Genomic DNA, 21420 nt, shown 5'->3' on the forward strand with positions numbered 1-21420 from the left:
TCTATAACACAACCACGGGGTGGACTTAACAGCACTAGCATGTAAGGCCGATTTATCACTGCGTGAAAAAAGGCGAGGAGCAGACCCATGTAGACGGTGTAACGCCAGTGTGCAAGCAGCGTAACACACACTAAGCCCTGGAAGGGCCTGCAAGAAACTGAACAGTGGCCACTTCTGGACAAAGCACACTCATTTCTCATTTTACCTTGCCCTGTTTAAAAATCATATGCTTATGGTGCATATTTCTAAAGTGAAAAATCAAAGAGTGAAAATGACTTAGTTGGGGGCTGGGGGTGGGGGTGGGAGCCTGATGTTGGGCAGGTTCTAATGGGGGTGTTTTGTTCTTATTGTTACTGCAAACATCCCACAGCATGGAGAGGCTAAGTTGCAGGCTCCAGTTGTCTTCAGTTTTGTAATTCAGAGGAAGATTCTCTTTTGAGGGATGGGGGCGTGTGTGGGTTTACTTAAGGCAGATCCCTGAGACTAGGGGAGAGAAGAGTCTTCCTACCCCCCCTGCCTGCCCACCTGGAGAACTTTCAGATTTTCTCTTCAAATTTCTTTTTTTTTGGAGGCGGGGGGAGGTGGGGAGTCTGAGATGACCTTTGGTGAAAGTGGGAAGAGAAGTTTATGGGAGGAGACACTGTGGGCCTGTGTGGGCAGGGGAGGCTTCTCCTGGTCTCACTTCTTCAGGAGATGTGACAGGAACCACGTAGTGCTCTCTTTCTAGTCATTTTACAGGGAGAAGGAAATTACTCTTCCACAACCTCCTTACTAATAATTTAAGTATTTCCAAGAAACTTCATAGTCTAAGTTCTCAGAAGTTCTTCTACATCCCCAATAAATGTCTGGAAAACCAAACCCAGGCAGCGAACACAAAGATATCTTTCCAGGGTTTGTGTTTAATCTTCTGCTTTACTTTGATAAATTCTAGGAAACAGTGCTTCCAGTGGAAGGATGTCTCGGGGGAGGGAAGCGCACATGGCTCAGTAGAGAGCCCTGGCACCCCGTGCCCAGGAAGGGACGTGAGCCGTGCAGGAGGGGCCGCTTACCTGGCACCTTGTCTACCGACGCGAACACAGAGCGCTGCACCGTGGGGTCACTGTTGCCCCGGCGGCACTGGTCGTAGAAGCGGAAAGGCAGGTGCTGGGTGGAAGAGGATGAGCCGAAGCCAAAGCCCAGGACCTCGGGAGTTGGCTGGATCGGGAGGTCCAGGAGGGCTGCAATCAAACAACATGGTGGTGCATGCTCAGGGGGGTGGACCTTGGGCAGGCAGCTGTAGCCAGAGAGGCTGTGGCCCCGTCTGGCACGTGGCTTGGGAGGTGGTGTACAGGCAGCTGGCCACTCATGCTGGGGACACTCGCGTGACAGCACGGTCCTGCCTGAGGTCGGAAACACCACCCGTGTCTGGTGAGGGCCTCAGAAATGGGTGCAGGGCCAGTCTCCACCTCGGGCCCTCAGCTTCCACACACAAAGACCCTTGCCAGGCTCCAAGATGGAGCCAGCTCTGCCCTGCACGTTTACATGCATACAAACATGTGCCCGGGAAGGGCACGTGAGAGGACGTGCCAGGAGTACGTGCACATTTGTGGGTGTTTATGTCACAGCTGCCGTCCTCCCTTCTCTAAACAAATCTCATGATAAAGCAATTTGGAGGGGGGTTTTTAAATCAATTTAAGAAACACCCAAGGCGTTAGTTCTAACAGCCACTTGACAGCCTAATTCTCAATTTCCAAATGAAATATTTAGCCTTCATGCCAGCTGTGAGAAATTGCTTTACATTAAAAAAAAAAAAAAAAGCTGAAAATAAATCTTCAAAGAAAGGACTGAATGATTTAAGTCACTTTGCACATTACAAAATGCTTCTGCAATGGTTCTGCAGGCCAAGTTTCAGCTAAGTGGGAAATAAGATGCGAACGTGTGAGATGCCGCCCGCACAGCAGATAACCCAGCCTGCAGTGGGCTGAAACCCAGCCCTCCGAGTGTTTATTTTTAGGTTATCCCTGGAGAAAATTCTTCTTCACCCCCGGAGGGCTGCAAATCCTCCCAGCAGCCACACCAGAATGACCAGAGGGGCTTGTACTGGAGTCTGGAGAAAGACACCATTGTCCTAACCGAGAGACAGCTCCTCCCCAGAGGAAGGCCGTGTGGCCTGCCGCGGGGAGGGGCGCCCCCATTGGAAAGCCTCCACTTCCAAGGAGGCTGCAGCCGACCTGACACTGGGCCGGGCCGGCTTCCTCAGAAATCCACCATGATTCCTGTGAATTGGAGACGCACTCCCGAGTCCAGGGTGGTCCCGGCCCCTCCCCAAGCAGGGCCGCCTCTCGGGAGAGCTGGGAAGAGCAGCCTGACCGCAAGTCCGGCCAAGGAGTGGTCTGCTTGACTCTGGGCCAGTCACTGGGCCTCAGTTTACTCTTGTGTAAAATGGGCAGAACAGGCCTTACTGATCTCACGAGGTGTTTCAAGGCTCAGAGGTGGTAGAGGGATGTGGCAGTACCTGGTGGAGGCGAGCTGGGCAATGCCCACCTGTGGGAGTGAGAACTGTCCTGTTGCCACCTGCTCTCACACTGCAGCCTGGTTTTCCTGCTCTTTCATGAGTCCTAGAAACTCTCTAGAATCAAACCCTTAGGAAGCAGGGAATTCTGAGCAGAAGCCCCACTCTTCTCACTACAACCCATTAATGCTGAACCCCATGAATCTGCTTCTGGAGGAGTGTCGGTGGCTCTCAAGGTCAGCATGAGAACCACACTGATGGCCCCATGGCTGCTTCCGTCCCCTCATGGGCTCAGAGGAAGCACTGCTGGGCGGCAGCCACTCACCAGCGATCCTCTGCATCTTCATGCGCCTTGCCTGGATGCGGCCCTTGACCAGGCGCTGCTTGGCGATGATGCAGCGGATGTGGTCGGAGAAGATGAAGGTGGCTTGGAGGATGGGGAAGGGCTTGGAGTGGGGGCTGGACGCAGGCTTGTGGATGGTGATATTCAGGGCACGGCTGTCATCCTCCACGCTGGTCACCAGCATGTCCTGCGCGGGAAGAGGACAAAGAAAGGGTGTCCATTAGCTTGAGGAAGAGGGAGCTACTCAGAAGCTGTGGGGTCCTTGTCTTGTCTAGAAAGAGATCCTCCAAAGCCAACGGTGCTTTCGGTCTGAAGGAGACATGGCTTCCTGAGTCTAAGAGAGTTGAGACTGGGCAGAGACCAGACCCAAGTGAGTGGGAGCAGATGGGGAAGATGACACTGGTTGCGGTGCTGGTACCCATCCCTAGGAGGCCTTGAGTCGGCCAGTGGATAATGGCACACTGGCCTCTCAGAGGGCTGGGGGTCAATGATTCTTCTGAGAAGCCAGAAATAATGACCCCAAATTGCTCTGGCCATCTGGAGTGACCTTAGATACATTTCCTCATCTACTAACCAATTTTTTCCTTGTTTCTCCTATGAAGGGTCATCACTGGTACCCATCTGTCTGTCTCCAAAGAGTTTCTGGTCCCTGAAGAAGAAAGCTAACCCCAAAGCAGGGACAGGGAGGGACCACTGGGCAGAGAGTTGAAGAAAGTTAAGCTTAAAAGGTGGGGGAAGAAAATCACAACCTGATTTTCAAGTGTAATAAGGATGAACCCAATCCCAAACCTCAGACTGGATTCTATACAAAGAACCTGCTTCCCACTAAGGTTGGGGGTGCTTTAAGATTAATGCACGAAACAGGAGACAGACACAAAAAATGAGAAATGCTAGCAGAAGTGAAAAAATGTTGACTACCGACTCGTGTTCCCAGGCATTAGATGGGGCACAGGCTCTTTGGAAATAATACCTGTGTCAAAATGTTGCAGCGGGGACTCACTGAGATATTACGCATTTACAACAGACAATTTGGCATGTAGTAATGGCCTGAGAAATAGCAGCTGCTGGAAGACAACCAAAAAAACAAGCTCATGTGGCTTTCATTGTCTGATGGAGGACACGTATTAATCTTTTGAGGGAGAAAAACACTTTCCTGACACTAAATTCTAAAGGAAATTGATCATAAACCTAGATAAACAAGAAGCACTAAAAGTCACCTAATGGACAACCTCTTACATGGACGTCTTCCTAAATGAAAAATTTTTCATAGCGTTGCTTCTCACATCCCCCTCGGTAAAAGACATTTTTTAATGGAAAGATCTTGGAAAACAGGAGATGGACATGGCCTCCTCAAATATATGGGGTGGGGGTGGCTGTGGGTCAGCTGAGCGAGGCCTGGCCAGCCAGCAGGAACAGACTGCCTGGGAGCAGGCCGGGAAGTGTCTGTGGGGTATTGTCAGGGGTGTGAGCAGGAGGGCTGTTTTCAACCCCTCTGTTTCTAGGCCTCATTCAATCAACGTGGGGGCATTAGTCACCCACATGTAGACAAGCCTTATGAACCCAGCTCAGTGTTTGGCAATTCAGCGCCCATCTCTGCTGGAGAGGGGTGAGGAAGAGGGAACTCCCATGAACGGCCAATGCCAGCAATCACTTTAGAGGAATTTGGCAATGTCTGTGAGCCCACAGAAAGCGGGTGGACTCAGACTTCTTGGTATCTGGGTAGAGAAATCCTACCAGGCCCAAGTGCACAAGGAAAGTAAGAAGGATTCTGTTCCTAGCAGCCTGTTTGTAAAGGTAAAAAGCTGGAAAGAGCCCCAGGGCCCTGGCTGACCGTGGCTAGCTGGAGTCAGGCAGCAGCTAAAAGAATATCAGGCAGTCTGCACACACGAACTCCGTCAGCTCTGAGACATACACTGGGCGAAAAAAGCCAAGGTAAGCATCCACTCAGTGTGACCCTACAAAAATACAGACACATACCTCCAGTCAAATGTATACATATGGTTTTTCAAAGCGGCTCATGTGGTTATATTTATAATTTGGCAGAGTGCCAGACCTGGAGAGCTCATATTGATAAATGGAGGAGAAAGTTTACAGAATTGAGGGTTTTGGTCAAAGAGAACTGGGCCCTTATCTCTGTGACAGTTTAACTTTTGTCAACGAGAATCTGCTTGTGTTGTCCTAGCGTCTTCAGAAATTCGCTGTAAAATGACCCTTGGGTGTGGGCGTTTGCACAGACAAGGGCTGAGAAGGGCTTCCGGAGTTCTGGGGCATCGTACCTGCAGAAGGCCTGCGAACTTGACCACTCCCCAGCCAAGCCTGGACACGTCGGGCTCCACCAAACTCATCTGGTAAATATCGACAGCCAGGAAGCGCTGGACCATGCCGCCATCCTTGGTGATGACTGTGCAGGCGATCAGGTCGCTGTTGTCTGGAAGAGGGAGACGAGAGTGAGGCAAAGCCCTGCCGTGCAGCGGCTGGAGACTTGGGCCCACCTGCTATCGGGCAGCAGAGCCCAGTGGCCAGAGCCCAGGGTGAGTCCCACACACCTGGGTCTGGGTCCCTCTCAGTTATGCTGGGCACTTTTTTTTTAACCCCTCTCTAGGCTTCATGTTTTTTATCTGAAAAATGGGGAGAATGCCCATCCCTCTCAGAGTGAGAAGGCTAAAGCGTCAGGCACTCATATGGTAGCTAAAAAAATAACCAACAAATGGAAAATCCCATTAACATTTCCCTGCTGCCTGGCAGAGCAAGGGTGGCTTACGGCTGACATGGTGGTCACCCAATTTAGGTGAAACAGGAAGACATAAGCCCCCTGCTCAGAGATGCAGTCACCCAGCCCCCAGTGGGGCCTCAGAACCCAGCTCTGCACTAGACAGCATTGACTCAGGGCGAGATACATAGCATTGTCATCTGTACTATGGGGGTAATGTCTTAGCTTGGGGTGTGTGGTGAGTTAAATGAGAACAGATGGGTAAAGCATTTAGTGTGGCCTCAGTGTATGCTGGTCACGCCTCTGACTTGAAATCTGATGTCTAATTTAGAGCCTGTCCTCGATGGTATCAAAATCACCAGAATAACACGGAAACATTACAAAGACTGTCTGCTCGGAACTCCCTCTGTTGGAATCTTCTGCTGTAATTATTTGAAAAGAAAGAGCCTGACCAGGAACAACCTAAATGCCTCCAAATATAGGAACAGTTTGAGTAAGATTCCCCTCCTCATTGCATGGAAAATTATATGCCCATTTAAAAATTATGTTGAACCAAATTGTGAACTGTTGGTTACCTAAGAGGAGGGAAGTGAGAAGCGTGTGTGTGTGTGTGTGTGTGTGTGTGTGTGTGTGTGAGAGCATCAATGGCTATTATATTGCCTTTTTGTCCACTGAATTGCTAGAAATCGCGTTAAGAGAAATTTTTCAATTTGTACTTTTGAAATATATTAAAAAATCCCAACTTAAAAATATGATTTACAAACAATTGCAATGACATTGGGAAAAACATTAAAACTGTAAATGAAAGACAGGATAAAAACTTTACTACTATGCTTCTGATAGATTAAAAAAAAAAATCCCAATAAATAGTGAGAATGGTAGGTGGGGTTTTTTTTTTTAACATCTTTACTGTGGTTTAATTTATAGATCATAAAATGCAGCATTTTAAAGGTACAGTTTGAGTTTTAGTAAATTTGCTTTGAACATAACTACATCACAGCTATAAAACACTTCTATCACCCTGCTAAGTTCCACTGGCAGCACTGTAACCGAGTATTTGGCTTCAATTTATGAGTGGTGGTGGGGGTATAACACACACGGTGTAAACTCTGGCCCCAAACACACATGAGAACAAACTCAGGCTAAGGTGTTCCTCAACGACTTTCATTTAGATCTCAGGATCTAAGGATGACGGTAAATTTCTCCCCAACCTCTCAGGCACCACCTTCCCCCACATGCCTCCGTTGAACCCTCTGATAGCTTAATCTGTTTGGAATTCTGGCTTCACAGGAAGGCTTCCGTCCACCCTCCCGGCTTTTACAGGCTTTGTGTTTCCTCTCCTCAGCATCTGACCACTGAGCTGCCACGGCCGAGAAACCCACGGCAAACCCCAGCAGAGAAGGACCACTCTCTGGGATGAACTTCCTTATTATCTCAGGCCAGAATCTTGCTCCCTTTCCCAACAGACCAGCCAAGAACTCAAAAAGATTTCCAAAAAATATTTTTTAGTTCCACCCTGGAAGACACCTAGTCTTCCATGTGACCAGAAATGGAAGTTGTCACGTCCATTCTTAGAAACATTCTGTGGTAGGGAGGTTATTTTCTTCACTTGAAACTTAAAACACTGTCCTCAATGGGGATCTCGGACTTGGTAAAAATAGAAAACAAAACAAAACTGGACCAATAAAGGAAGCTTTTCCTCTTCTTTTCCTTCCCCTATCTAAACAGGGTGACGACTTTCTCTTGTTCACACCTTCACGTCTGAGGGTTTGACCTGGGAAAGGAGGCACAGCCCTGGGTGTTGCTGCCAATGGGGCTTGTTGGCAGGTAACCCCCTCATAAAGCCCAGCAGCCTCAAGGTCTTCAGGGGGGAAAAGACCTACCACCTCCACCACAAAGAACAAAAAAAGGAAGGACAAAACCCCAAAGCGGAACAACTTTCAGAATGCAACTGAGACATCAAAGCCCTGTCAGAAGAGTGAGATTTCATAAGAAAAACTAAAAGGCGGCCGTCACCTGGGAGACAGGCTGCTCGGAGGGGCAGGGAGGCCTGGATTTCCAGAAGCTGTGGGGCAGTTAAGGAGAAAGGGAGTGGGCGGCATCCTTCCTGGAGATCAAGGGAATGCTGGCTAGTGACTCAAGTGTAGGCCTCTGGGGTGTCATTTTAGGGAACTCCTTCACCACCCTGGCGCCCGGCTGCCCCCCACACTCCACAAACGGCCAGTCCGCGGGCTGTTTGCTCACCTTTGGACGGCCAGGGTGCCTTGCACAGAGCAAGGCCTAGGAGAGAGGTGCTGAAGGTTCTGCCCACGTCTAAGCCCTCCGTCTGCCTCCACGCAGGCAGGGGTGGGTTTTGCCTATAGACACCAGGAGCCATGCTGGGGACCGGGCCCCAGGGTGGAATGCGGGGACACAGGGAGGCTCTTTCAGAGTGTGGAGGCCTCCATGGCCTCCCCACCTGGCATGTGGAGGTGGTGTGTGCCAGAGGAGGCCAGTGGAGGGGACAGGTCATCTGTACATGGGTGTTGCCCATCTGAATCTCCGGGGTCCTTCCTCACCACCTTCACTTCAAAAGACGTGGAGCCTAGGACTCTACTCAAGCCTGCACAGAAAATTATCAGAAGACAATCTAGGAGATTATCCGTATGACCTCGGGGGCAGGGAAGGACTTCTTTAAAAAGAAATAAGAACCTAGGGTCTCCCTGGTGACGCAGTGGTTGAGCGCTGGGTTGCGAAGCTGCCCGTGGCCTCTGCAGCGCCGGTTCCATCCCCGGCTGCTCCCCAGCCAGCGGAGGAGGGTCCCGCATGGCGCGCAGACCTCTCCTGCCGCCCGCTGCTCCCCTCAGCAGTGTCCTTCGGTCCTTCTGCCTGCTCTGCTCCCCGCTCTGGTGAATTCTCTTACCCTCCCGCGCTTCTGACTGTACCCAGTGCTTGAATGAACAAACAAACAAACAAACAAACAAATAAATAAATAAATCTTAAAAAAAAAAAGAAGTACCTAGACATACAAATAAATGGGAGATTGCTATACTGATGACATCACATCACAATTTAGTTGAAGTCTAAAAATGACTTTGTAAGCAAACAGAGGAGGGCATGTATTTGCAGAACAGCTCTAAGAGGCAATGACTGAATAAAGCAGTGACTGTGAAGGGCATCGCTGGAGAGGGAGACCACGTACATGCAAAAATCAGAGAACATTAGCCCTGTCAGGGAACAAAGACCAGATACCAACCCCTCCCAACGGAGTGGCAAACAGCAACATGGCGGCTGGTGTGGGGTCCTGGAAGGACCCGGGAAGACCTGTATTCTCAAAACTGCTGTGGGAGAAGGACGAAGCACAAATGAGCATTATTTCTTAAAACTGAAAGCTTCACGTCGTATGACCTGGCAACTGGCAGATTCCCAAGGAAAACACATGTGTGGGCCAAGAGACAGGAACAAGGATGTTGGCAGCAGGACTTGGGTGTGTAACGACCCAAATGTCCAGAAACAAGGGAAAGTCGATAACGGCTCCATTCATGCGGTGCGTGACCACGTGGCAAGCGCCAGGATGGCTGCAGCCCGGCAGCTTGGTGTGGGGACGTCAGGGACGTGGTGTGAGCGGAGCAGAAGCTGCAGCTCGGACACAGGCAACATCACATGACTCGCCACGAAACCTCGTCACACGACACTGTTTTCCACGTGCTCAAGAGCAAGCGGATGTAAAATCACTTGGAGAAAATTTCTGGCAGGTGCACCTGATTCCCATCTTGGTGGGGAGGAGGGGGTGCAGGGTATGGATGGGGTCAGAGTCCTCCTAGTTGATACGCAATGTTCGGGCATTCCAAAGGGAGCATGGTCCCTCGATTGTGTATGTGAATTAACTACAAAGAAGAGTGACCTTTCCACACGCACACATAAAGGGCACAGGACACAAGCAGGGCGGGGGGAGCGGCACCAGGCCAAGCTGCCTCCGGCGGGCTCTGCCTGATCTGGAAGATGGTGACTGTCCTTGGGACACTCAATGGCTGGAGCCGGGAGCTCTGCCAGCAGCTCTTGGTTCCCGTGTGTGCATGTTCCAGTTGGCCAATTCACAAACACACGGGTGTCAGGGACTGAATGAGAGAAGCAGCCGGAGGAGGCCTGGCTCCGCCTCTAATAGCACAGGAGTCAGCAGGGGCTGCCCCAGGGGCAGAGCTGAGCAGGGGGGGAGAGGGGGACCATAAAACCCCCTGCAGACTAAGCTTCCAACTGGGTTGAGCTCCCCTCCCCCCTTGCTCAGGGCAGAGCAGTGGGATGACAATGCACCCCAGGACCACAGCTGTGCCTACCCGTGGAACACTGCTCCAGGGAGATGGGGCATGTCCCCCCCACTCCTAAATATTACCTCATTGCCTTCTGTCGCGCTCATTTGGAAGGGGAGAAAATTTGCCATTTTGTTTGTTTGTTTGTTTATTCATTCATTCATTCATTCATTCATTCATTTATACATACAAGCACTGGGTACAGTCAGAAGCACGGGAGGGTGAGAGAATTCACCAGAGCCAGAGCGGGGAGCAGAGCAGGCAGAAGGACCGAAGGACACTGCTGAGGGGAGCAGCGGGCGGCAGGAGAGGTCTGGGCGCCATGCAGGACCCTCCTCCGGTGGCCGGGGAGCAGCCGGGGATCGCGAACCGGTGCAGCAAAGGCTTTGGGCAGCTTCGCAACCCGGCGCTCAACCGCTGCGCCACCGGGGAGGCCCATTGCCATTTTATTTTATTGGAAAATGTTAGGTTCATCAGTCTCTTCCAAGAGATAGCACATTCATTCATAAGTTCCCACTTAAAAAGATCTGAATTATTTTACCAAGATCGGCCTCCTCCCCACCCTCTCCAAGCACATGCACAGCCACTGCTTTGTGCTCTCGTCACTGAACCTCACATGTTGGTGACACATCAGCAGGGACCCTCCCCATGTTACTTCACAGCTGCCCACTGGAGGGACAACTCAGAACGACTACCAGCTCCCTGGCTGACGGACACTCAACCTTTGCTGCAACAGATGAAGGAAAAGGAGCATGTCAGAGTAAATCTGCAGCAGGGAAGGAGCGCTGCTGCTCATTTTGTCTCTTGAAAGCATGTCTTATTAAAATACATTTCATTACAAAAGAAATTTCCTATCATCACCACGAGTGGACAACCCGAAAAATTATAACAAAAAAATAAGGTGGCCGGAAAAGCAAATTAAAAAGATATTTTTTTTGTCTCATTATGACGTGTGGCGGCGGGATGAAAATGGGTTACTCAGAGTCCCCGTCCAGAACAACGAGAAGCCGAGAGGGACTGCACCAAGGGCAGTCTCGTTTTTATTTAGAATCAGACAGGAAATAAAAAGATCAAAGAAGCAAGCAGGCAAACGGGGAACGCACAAGTGTGTGTGGGAGGCGTAACCATCTGCACCAGCCGAGGTGGAGAAACACAGAGAAAGCCAAGGAAAGTCTTGGTGTTTACCCCACTCTAGCCTTAACACCTGTTGCTGTTTCTGCACATGCTCTTTTCAGCATGTAAGGATTCTCACACCAGGACTTTTGCCCCGGGAGGTTCCTTGTCAACGTTCCCTGTTTCTGCACACTGAGAGGCACAGAACAGTCAAAGCAAAGGATAATCAAGGCAAAGACACAGAATAGGTGAGGCATACAAGCTCCCGTAATTTTTATTCAATTAAAGCCTATTCTTTTGATCAAAAGGGAGATCCAAGAGTTAGACAAGTTCTGAGACAGCCTAGTACCAACCTGACACCTGCTCCTTGTGACAGGCGCAGAGGGCACTGAAATGGATTTTCTGTGGACTCTCTCCAAAAATGGCCACAGAACACCTCCCTGCTACATGCTCCTCTGTGCGGCCCCCGACCGGCTTCCCATCAAGGGGTAGGGTCTATGTCCTTTCTCCTTGAGCCTGGGCGGGCCTGAGAGATTGCCCAGCCAACAGAGTGGCGGTGATCCTATAGGATGGCTGAGTCAAGGTTGCACAGTGCTCTCGGAACCTCCTCCCCGCCCCCCACCATACTGTGGGGAAGCCCAAGCAGCCCTGGGGACACCCAGAGGGAAAGCCAAGCCCTGGGCCTGCAAGGCTCTCGTCCAGCTGAGCTGCCACAGCTGATGCCCTGTGGAACAGAGATGAACTATTTCTACAGAGCCCTCAGCAAATCGTACATCTGTGAGCAAAATGAGGCTGTAGTTGTCTTAAGGTGCTAAATTTTAAGGCAGTTTTTTACTCAGCAACAGAGAATTGCCAACAGTGATGTGTGGTGACTTAGCGTAATGAGCGTGCATCCAGGCTCCTACAGCACCACTGGGGGCTGCGCCCCACATCCTGGCCTGCAGACACAACGCAGGGCTAGCGATTTAGAAGTTGCAAAGGGCCTGTGGCGTTTAGCAGGTTTAAGATGCTGGCGGAGAGGAGAAAGACGAAGATGTTTCTTTAGAAGAGAAAAGAAGGAGATGAAAAAGCCGCCTTGCTATGAAGTGCAGGACCCGGGCAACCTGGGCTGGATGGCAGCTTGGGCGAGAGGCCGTGGAGCTCCGGGCCCAGAACCCCAGCAATGCCGCCAAAAACTGTGCCACTTCCCTTTGAGTCTCGGTTCCTCACGTAGGAAACCAAGACCTGATCCTGCGGAGGGGAGCTGAGAGAGGCCTGAGGTGTGCCCAGCCCACAACTGGCATGCACCAGGAATCCAGCTGTGGGGGTCTTGGTGGGGTGCTTGGAAGCACTCCCCACTTTGGGAGCCAGGGCTCTCTAGTCTGAACCCTTCTGCCTGCAGTAGAGTCAGACCTTGAATGGACTCTGGCCTAAGCAAGGAAGAAAGTGAACCCTGGGTTTGGGCTGTTTGCCAGGACTCCTACAGGGTCATGGGTAGGCCAAGCTCCTCTGGTCTCTCACCCATCCCTTCCCCTCGCCCCAGTGCAGCCCCTACTAGCCCCAGTGCCTCCCACTCTCCAAAATCCCACTTGCTCCTCCTTTCCTTCTGCCTCCTCCCTCCCTCCTTCCTTGCCCAGGTCTGTCTAGACTTGAGCCCCAAGGAGGCAGGTTCTGACCCATCTCCCCGGGGAGGGGGCCCGGGCAGTGGCAGGTGTTGTCTACAGGGAGGAGGGATGCTCATGTCTTCTGGGGTTCCCGTTTTTAGACCAGCTGCCTGTCTAGTTCTGGGGTGAACCCTTCTTCCGCAGCTCCCAGGCAATAAATGGGGCTGACTGACTTTCGCTGTATTTAAATGATGGTTCATAATAAAATCCGGATGCCAATGTCGTCATTAATCCTTGATGTTGGTGGCATGTTGGTGGCTCCAGGTACATTTAGAATTGAGGCTCATCCTTAGGCAGGCCTTCCAGGTCAGCTGAGTTCCAGCTTTGAAATCGAATGCCCTGGGCTTTAGGGCCAGTTCTTGGAACACCAGCACAGCTGGTGGTCAGATTAGCAACTGGAAACACGCCAAGTCTTTCAAGCACGCATTGTTACTCCGAGGTCAGGCAGGATGGAGGGCCAGGTACACGGCTTCTTGAGAAAGGCAGACTCACTCTCAGATTCCAGGGTACCAGCCCCCAGTGAGTCGTCTCAGCCCAAAGGAGACTGGGGTTGCCTTTGAGAGAAGAAAAAACGTGTGGTCCTGTCCCCCCACCCCGCACCTCCAAGAGCAGACTGGGTTTCTGTTCCAGCATGGACAGGCGTGCCAGGGATTAGCGAGAGAGGCGGGTGGGGCCTGTGGGCCCCTGCAAGGCGAGCTGACTGTCCCTGGAGTTGGGGCGCCCAATGGGGATTCACTGCCATCCGGGGACTTGGTTCTCTAAAGCTATGCACTGGGAGAGTAGTTTTTGCCTAAGGGGCCCACCTTTTATGACTCTGCCTAGGCCAGGAGCTCTGTCCACATGACACGGCCCCCGGTCCACTGATTCCCGAGGACACATCTGAGAATGAGACTTGGAACCAGAGCAAAGGACCAGCGTGTGATTGTTACACCATCCCGAACGAACTGACAGGATCCTGGGGCTCTAGTTCCAGGGGTTCTAGTGCCCTGGGTGGGGCCAGACAGGGGACCGGCCCTCCTCTCCCTTAAGCAGGGCATGCCCTGGCCTGGGCTTGTTCTCAAGGGTGCAGGATGCTGGTTGGTTCAAATGACCCAGCTCTCAACAGGCAGCCCCAGGGGCCTGGAGCTCAGGGGGAGGACACTGTGGCCCTCTGGGTCGCCCTTGGTAAAGTTCCCCTTTGATGGCCCTTGGTGACCCCTTTCAATGGCAGACCAGGTCCTCCTCTATCTGACATAAAGGGTAGATCACACTGGGTCTCCCCGGGGCTCTGGTCAGGTGCAAGGATATGGCGGGAGGCCAGCCAGGCCCACCCCCTGCCCTCACAGACTCTGGGGGGAGTACAGCCCAGGGCTGCGAAATGTGGGAGCCCCAGAAGGTGCCATGCACAGTGACTCCAGGGGAAACCAGCCTGGTGTGGGCCCTGAGGACAGACTGCAGCTGAGGGGAGAGGCCCTCACTGACCAGCCGGGTCAGAAACCGCTGATGAATCATTGGGCTCCAGCTGGCTCTGGGCTGGGGGGGTGCGTGGTGGGGGCCTCGAAGGGAAGAGGCCATGAATCAGAAGCCCAGTGGAGACGGGCCGTCCATCTCCTGAATGTCACCGCTCTATCAACACCCACTAACAAACTGCAACGACAGCTGTTCTGGGTGTGAGGGAGCTGCTCACACACGTTTTTCTGGGAGCCACCAGGGGTGCTCTGAACATGGGGCTGATTCAGATGCACCCCGGCCGCCACGGGGAGCCCGGGAGCCCGGCCCGGGCACATTCCACAGCTGGAGGAGGAGCTGTCTCGTGCGGGCAATACTGGGAGCCTCTCAAGCCAGGTGAACCCAGGGGATTCCACACACACCCGAGGCATCCTGAGGCCAAAACGAGGGATCTGACGGCTCCCACTCAGGGTGTGAAGGCGCACACTCGCTTAGGTTGGCTGCTTCTCCTGACAGTTGAATCAATCCTTTGAAGAAAATTAAATAACCATTTCTCCATCAACCCGGCAACAGCTTATGGGTTATTTGCTGCGAGGAGCAATCAATTAGTCGCCTTTGAAGCTCCCTGAAGTCTCCCTTCCCAGCACGGTAGGCGGCAGTGCAAAGCCCCGCGTTTCCTGGACGGAGCGGGTCCCAGCTCAGTTCCACTGACCGGCAGATGAGTCTGGTCCCTCCAATAAAGGGAAACACGGTCTCTGTGGCTCCTCGGACACACCAGGGGCACGGCCGCCACAGAGTCAAGGAGCAGCTGGGCCAACATCCAGTCACCCATGGCAACTGGGGCCCTGTGCTTGGTCCCAAGATGTCAGCCAAGCTCCCTTCAGCGGATCGCCCAGTTCCCCGCCCCTCACGGCCCTACGAGAGCAAACTGCATGCAGCCCAGCGGGGAGACTCATGCTCTCCCGCAGCAGCCCAGTTTCCCTTCCCCACCCTGCAGCATGGCTCGGGGGCAGGAGAGTGGGCCTGGGGCTGAGGACAGCCCTGCCACTTTCTGGCTGTGGTCACCCTGCGCATGTGATTTCACCTCCACCGCCTTATCTTTCTGGGGTAACAAAGCAACTTTAGAGTTCTACTTCATGATGGGCAGCCAGATGGAGTTGGGGAGAAGGCTAGTGACAGCTGCCATATATTTTGCATCAAAAGAAAAAAAGAGGGCAATGGACTGATGGCTGGATCAAGTAGATATTTGGTAAGTAGGTGAGAGGTCAGTGGCGAAACGAAGATAGCAGCGGAGTCTGAGAGCGTCACTGTACAATTCATTCAACCTGGTTGTACGCTTGAAACTTCAAATATGCTGGGGGAAAAAAAAACTGCCTCCAGTCACACAGTTGCCCAGCGGCGGGACTGGCACACTGGACTGGACAGTCCATGGCGCCTGCAGGACTCTTGTTCAGCTCTGACTGTGAACATCACACCGCGGTGTCATCACTCCCTGGCGGTGGGAAGAGCAGGGACTTGGAGAACAAGAGTTCAGGTGTGAGGGGCGCCTGCAGCATCCTAGCCAGCCTCTTAACCATGCAGGACCCTGATGTCCCCAGGGGGGTTCGGGCCATGGGGACACTCCGTCCGTGTTCACTTTGTTGATGTGGGCGGGTTAGTCTGTCACTTGTCCCTTCAGAACTGCACTCAGGCACTGCTTCCCGATGTTTCGGTCAACAATGGATGACACTGTGGTCCCGATAGGCTGTACCACACAGCCCAGCGTGCAGTGGGCTCTACCGCCCAGGTCTGGGGCGTCACACCCTAGGACGTCCACGCAGCAATGAGATTGGCTGACGACGTGTCCCTGCTGCCCTTTGAGCCTGACTGTGTCTGAGCAGCTCCCGTGTGATGGAGGGGTGTGTCTGGGAGACTGGTCAAGGGCCCAGGACAGTAACTAATTGGTGTCATTTTCAGATCTGGAGCCCCAGGCCTGGGGAGGCCAGAGAAGTGTCCCAGGGAGCCCACAGGCTGGGGGAGTGGCTGGCTTGGGCTCAGCTCTACCCGCTTCCAGGGAGGGGTTTTCCAGAGACACTTCTTCCTCCTGCTTGAATTGTACACGGTCATGTCTGATAGAATGTGACTGATTTCCATGCAGCAGCCAAGGAAACAGCTCATATCTTCTTTCCCCCATTGGAAAATCTCAAAATCTTTTCACGAGAGCAAAGAGGGAGAATTTGTCTTTTCTTTTTCCCACATGGCCAGACGCACGGGCAGTTCCCTCTGCTCTGGTCCACGTAAGAATGGGCAGCTTGCAGAAGTCTTATTCCTTGTTCCTTCTTCACGCTAAGCAAAGTTCACAGATAGACAACTCGGTGGAAATGTAATTACCAGAAACCCAATCCAAAAGAGCAGCAATTCCAAGTAGAGATGGCATATCCCCTTATCGAGTGTCACAGCCTGCCACCAGCAGCACGGAGATCTGATCTTTATAAAGTATCGGTGACCACGCTTATCTCTACTTGCTCCCGGAATGCCGCATTTGCATAGGACATTGCATAATTTCCTCTCTGAAAATGGCCCTATTTAGCATGAGTAAATAAAGTTACCTAACTCCAAGGCTGCTGAATGGAATGCTTGAGATTTCCAAGAAAAGATTTGAATGCCCAAGCTCTTCCCTAGGCAAGGCAGTCTCATGCAGAACCAACTTTCCATCAGGCTCAGTCCTTCCTGCTACTCTGCGGCCTAGCAGCCGATGATGGAGGATGTCTGGGTCTTCGGGAGCCCTCGGGGTTCCCATCCCTCACCCCCCCATGATCTCTCTGCTCTGGGCCCCTCTGCAGGATGTGGTCAGGCCGTCCCAGGTGCAATCAGAGCTTTGCCTTTCCTCTCCCCTTGGGGCTGGATGTGCCAGGCGTCGGGCCACGGGGAGGCAGGGGGTAGAAACAGCCCTGCTCTGGATGGCCTTTCTGAACCTCAGTTTCCTTATCTGAGAAATGGGCTCACCACTCACTTCCTAGGGAGTCTGTGTTGAGCTAATGAGATGAGGTGCAGAAAAGGTTGTGATTTTTTTCTAGGGGGGTTGTGTGGGCCTGGATCTCATTTCTCCTCCTGGATAGAAGGTTCTTAAAGATAGGGCCAACTTTTCTCTTTCCCTTGGATTCCTCGTTAAGATGATTCATCAGAAAAGGGCACAAGGGTATTGTAGAGAAAGGTCCTGCCCTGGGCATGCTCCCCTGGGTGGGAGGTGGGGCAGAGTCCTCCTGGCAAATGTTATTTGTTCCCCCAATCCAACACTTCAGGATTTATGCCGTAAACACTGGAGGCAGGTGAGCTATTACCAGGCACCCCTGGCTAGACTGCAGGAAGGTCTTCCAGGCCACACCCTCGGGCTCAGCGTTCAGGGCCCTTCATTACACCCACCCTCTCCTTCCCCGTCTCCAACTTTCCACTCAAATTCTCCTGAGCGCTTCTCCACACAGACCCTCTGCTTGGTGATCGGAGTCAGAGATGGGCCAGGCTCGCTGCTGGGAGCGCCTGTTCATTGCGGGAGACCTAAGAAGCCGCCACTGCGTGTGACCGAGGCTAGAGTGGGCACCAACACAGCCCCAGGACCAGGGAAGGCTTCCTGCAGGAGGAGACGCTGGAACTGAATCTTGAAAGACGCCCAGAAACTGGGCAAGCGGAGACGAGCAGGACTTGGGCCGGATCTAGCCGTGTCCCTCTTTGGAGGGCTCACAGGCCTCTGCTTGATCCCTGCTTACCTCTGACCCTTCCTGGCCCAGCGCTGGTCTCCCCTCTGCCACCAGGCCTTTGGGGTTCCAGGCTCTTTGCTCATTCTGGCAAGAGCAGCAGTGCGGTATCTGCCGCATCCCCTTGCCAATCACTTGGTCCTTCTCTGGTTCGGAGTCTCATGGCAGAGGGTTGGGTCAGGGGCCTGGCTGCCTGGCGCGGGCTGGCGTGGGCTGCTTAGCCTCTGGTCGTCAGGCACGACAGCCAGCAGCTGGGGTGAGGATAGCACTTGCCCAGGAGGGCTGCTGTGGAGACTAAGCAATCAGACCAAGCCCGGCACGTAGGAATAGTAGAAACTTTCTGAATGCAACTCCGCAAGGGTGAGCAGGGTTTGGTGAGATCAGGGAGCTGAGAGCTGAGAGGAGGCCCGGGTTTAAGTCCCCGCTGTGTGGCTTTAGTCAAGGCAACTGATCTTTCCGGGTGGACCTCAGTTTCCTTCTCTCTTAAAAGACGCGGCGGGGCCTGAACCACACACCTCTTGTCTGATGGGAAAGAAGCCTTCATTTCATACCAGGGGACACATTTATAGCCGCTTGGCAGAAATTAGTTCACAGAGTGAATGCTTACCGGCACAGCAGTCTGATTCTTAATTAGCTTGTGGGAATTCAGAAGACTTCAAACATTAACAGTAAAATATGGGAGACCTCTGGTGGAGACAGGCCATACCTTGGGCTCGAGCAAACGCTGTCTGCTTCACACAGCCCACGGCCTGCTTTGTGTCTTGCCCCTTTACTGCTCAAGTGTCCATAAGCTCTGACACCAGAACGAGGCTCCCAGAGCCTGTGATTACAGGCGACACGAGTAATGTGAAGCTCGAGCTTGTCAGTGTAAAGACACAGCACGAGGCACCAGAGGAGGCCGCCTGCTTCAGATGATTAAACTGTTTCAAGGCTGGTGGAAATGGAGAATCTCAATGATTGTTCTCTGAGTTTTTTCTTCTTTCAAAAATATACTAGAACATGAACTACCTTATTAAATTCACGGAGAACAAATAAAAAAGGGGACTCCCTCCTTCCACCCGCTCACGTCGGGGGCGCTGGCAGACTTGGGGAGAGAATGTCAGCAGGGAAGGCACTGCCATAGGTCTGAGCCCTGTGAGAACAAGGTGAGCTGGGGAGACTTCTGTGTCTTGGGGGAGGGGGGCAAGGCTGCAGAAGCGGGGACCCCTTCAGGAAGGGCTGCTTATTAAAGGCATACGGGGGAGGGTAAACAGATGCCCAGCAGCTGGGGACCAAAAGGAGGTTGTCAGGGCAACTAAAAAGTTTTGCCTGTGGTTCTTTACCAAAACTTACTTCAGGCCTTTAATTGGAAGTTTATAATTAAGACCCAGACTGGAGTTTACCCACGAATAAAGGGTGTATTAAGGAACAAAATTAACAGGATTTGCCATTCATTCGCTTATTAATTCAATCCATATTTACCGTGCACCTGCTTTTGCCAAGCACAGTTCCAGGCACTGAGGAGGCAGGGGTCCCCTGTCCCCATGCAGCTCCGCCTGGAGGAGGCAGACAGATCATAAACAAAGAGATCTTTGTAAGAATTGTGCTAACACAACGGAAGGCACTTAACCTGCATATAAAGAAACTCCTTTTGCAAATCCTGCAACTAGAGAGACTGGTTCCAAAAGTTCCATTTGCAAATCTCGCCAACAGACTTTCCACAAGCTCCACTTGCAGCAAATGTGTATGTACACCGGTTCCAGGTAAAAACACTTGCAATGTACTAAACATTTTAATCAGCACCGGCTGTGCTAAGCACTCAAAACAAGCCAACCAAGAAGGTAAAATGATGTGCAGATTACAGATGAGAAAACAGGTCCTGACTGGTTATGAACTTGCCCTTGGATCTTCCGGAAGGTCAATTCCCAGGATCCCAGGCAGGAACACCCACAGCGAGTAAGACCCGAGTTCTTCACACACTTGACCCTGAACCCCGATCCCGTAAAAAGATTCTGCGGCCTCACTCAGCACTGTCGGAGGGCTAGGTCCAGCTGGGGCAAGACTTGACCACCGGTGCTAAGCCAGCCGGTGACTTCATCCTGGCTGGGCTGCAGGAACATCACTGCCCTCAGCTGCTCTTGGCTAGATTCTTGGCACTGGAAAGCTACCAACGGGGCGGTAAGGGGAAGGTTAAAGAGAGATTTGGGCAGGATGGGGTAGGAGGGTGTGCTGGGTGGTAAGAAGGCCCAGAGTCCAGATGCTGAGCACCCACACACCCACCTCCTGCCTGAGGCAGGTCCGGCTCCAAGAAGCCTGGGCCTCCTGAGCTTGATGTGCAAAGCATGCACACAGAGCAGGAGGCCCGGGGTCACCCTGCTAGACCAACAAAGCAAAGGGAAGGCGAGCACTGCTTTCTTTACATGAGAGCGAGCCAGACTGTCCACCAGTAAGAGAGAACAAGGCATCAATTGCAGAAGGGAGGAGATGGCCAGGCTGCAGAGGTGGCCTGAGGCCTGGACAGGGGCATGGAGGGGCTGGGGCAGCCACACCTCTGCCCCTGGGTGCAACTCCGGCTGGACAAGACTCATAACCCCTCTCACTTCTGCCTCCTGCCGTGCGCTGGGTGCTGACACACAATGCAGGCGTCGGGTCTTCCTGTCTTGTCTGTAAACAGGGGCGAAGACAGCAATTCACCTCCAAACCTGTGCCTTCCTTGTTTTCCAACTTCACCTCCACCTGCCAGACAGAGCTGCCCAGTGGGATTTTTGTGTGTGGGTGGACAAGTTCTAGGTCTTCACTGCCTAAGACAGGGGCCACCCACCACACGTGGCTATTTAAATGAAAATGATATGAAATGAAAAATCCCATTCTCTGTTGTATCTGCCACACATGGCTACTGAGCACTTGAAATGTGGCCAGTTGACCCTGGGACAGGCTCTCCAATTTATTTAATCTTAGTGTTATTATCAGTCATTGAAATGCTGATAGCCACACATGGCTCATGGCCCCTGCGCTGGCACCCCCCCCCACCCCCGCATCTCAGTTCTGGCGGCAGTCCTCGTGGGCAGCCTGCTTCTCTGCGGCAGGTCCTGACCTCCGTCTGGGACTGGGCACAGTGCAGGAGGGGAAGGCGCTTGGAGCGAATGAGCTGGCAAGTTAATCCCACGCATCCAGCACTGGGCAGGGAACTTCAGATAACTGAAAAGGCGCGACACACTCACAGACTCGGGAAGGATCCAGGCCTTCTCACTGGGAGGGCGTAGGGTACCCCGCTATGGTGGTGAGGGCAGATCCGGGCCTCAGACCCACCGGGCTGGCTTTCAGGGGTGGGATCTGGGAGAGGCCCCAGACCTGTGCTTTGAGCCCTCTTGACCCCAACTAACTTCAGGTGGGATGCAGAGGGCCAGCAGCACGCTCCCGTGCAGCAGAGCCCAGGCTGGCCCTCCTTACGGGGAATGAGACAATTCTCCCAGGAGGCGACTCAGCAGCACACTGCACAGGCCAGGCCGGACCAAAGCCTGAGGGCAGTTTAGAACACTGTCTGGCCACCCCCACCCCTCGGTCCCCTATCTCCTCCTGGGTCCCAAGCCCACTCTCCAAGCAGGCAGGCTCCCTGACCCTTCTGCAGGGGCCTGGGGGGATCTGACTTTGGCTGCTCCACCTTCTCCCCAAACTGGCTCTATTTTTCTGAGGACC

The 21420-nt window shown here is 52.8% G+C and overlaps 1 protein-coding gene across 2 annotated transcripts in view; it reads right to left on the reverse strand.

The window, feature by feature from the left end:
- CLEC16A (C-type lectin domain containing 16A) overlaps positions 1–21420 on the reverse strand; it is a gene marked incomplete at its 5' end in the record, with an annotated part of 180168 nt that overhangs the window by 42179 nt on the left and 116569 nt on the right. For both annotated transcript variants that reach the window (XM_084249156.1, XM_084249155.1), the window contains 3 exons: positions 1050–1217; positions 2817–3021; positions 5111–5262. In XM_084249156.1, coding sequence (XP_084105282.1) covers positions 1050–1217; positions 2817–3021; positions 5111–5262 — 525 coding nt within the window. The remainder of the gene's footprint in view (positions 1–1049; positions 1218–2816; positions 3022–5110; positions 5263–21420) is intronic.

The sequence above is a fragment of the Talpa europaea genome (assembly GCF_964194135.1).
Source record: "Talpa europaea genome assembly, chromosome: 12".
Classification (NCBI taxonomy): Eukaryota; Metazoa; Chordata; class Mammalia; order Eulipotyphla; family Talpidae; genus Talpa; species Talpa europaea.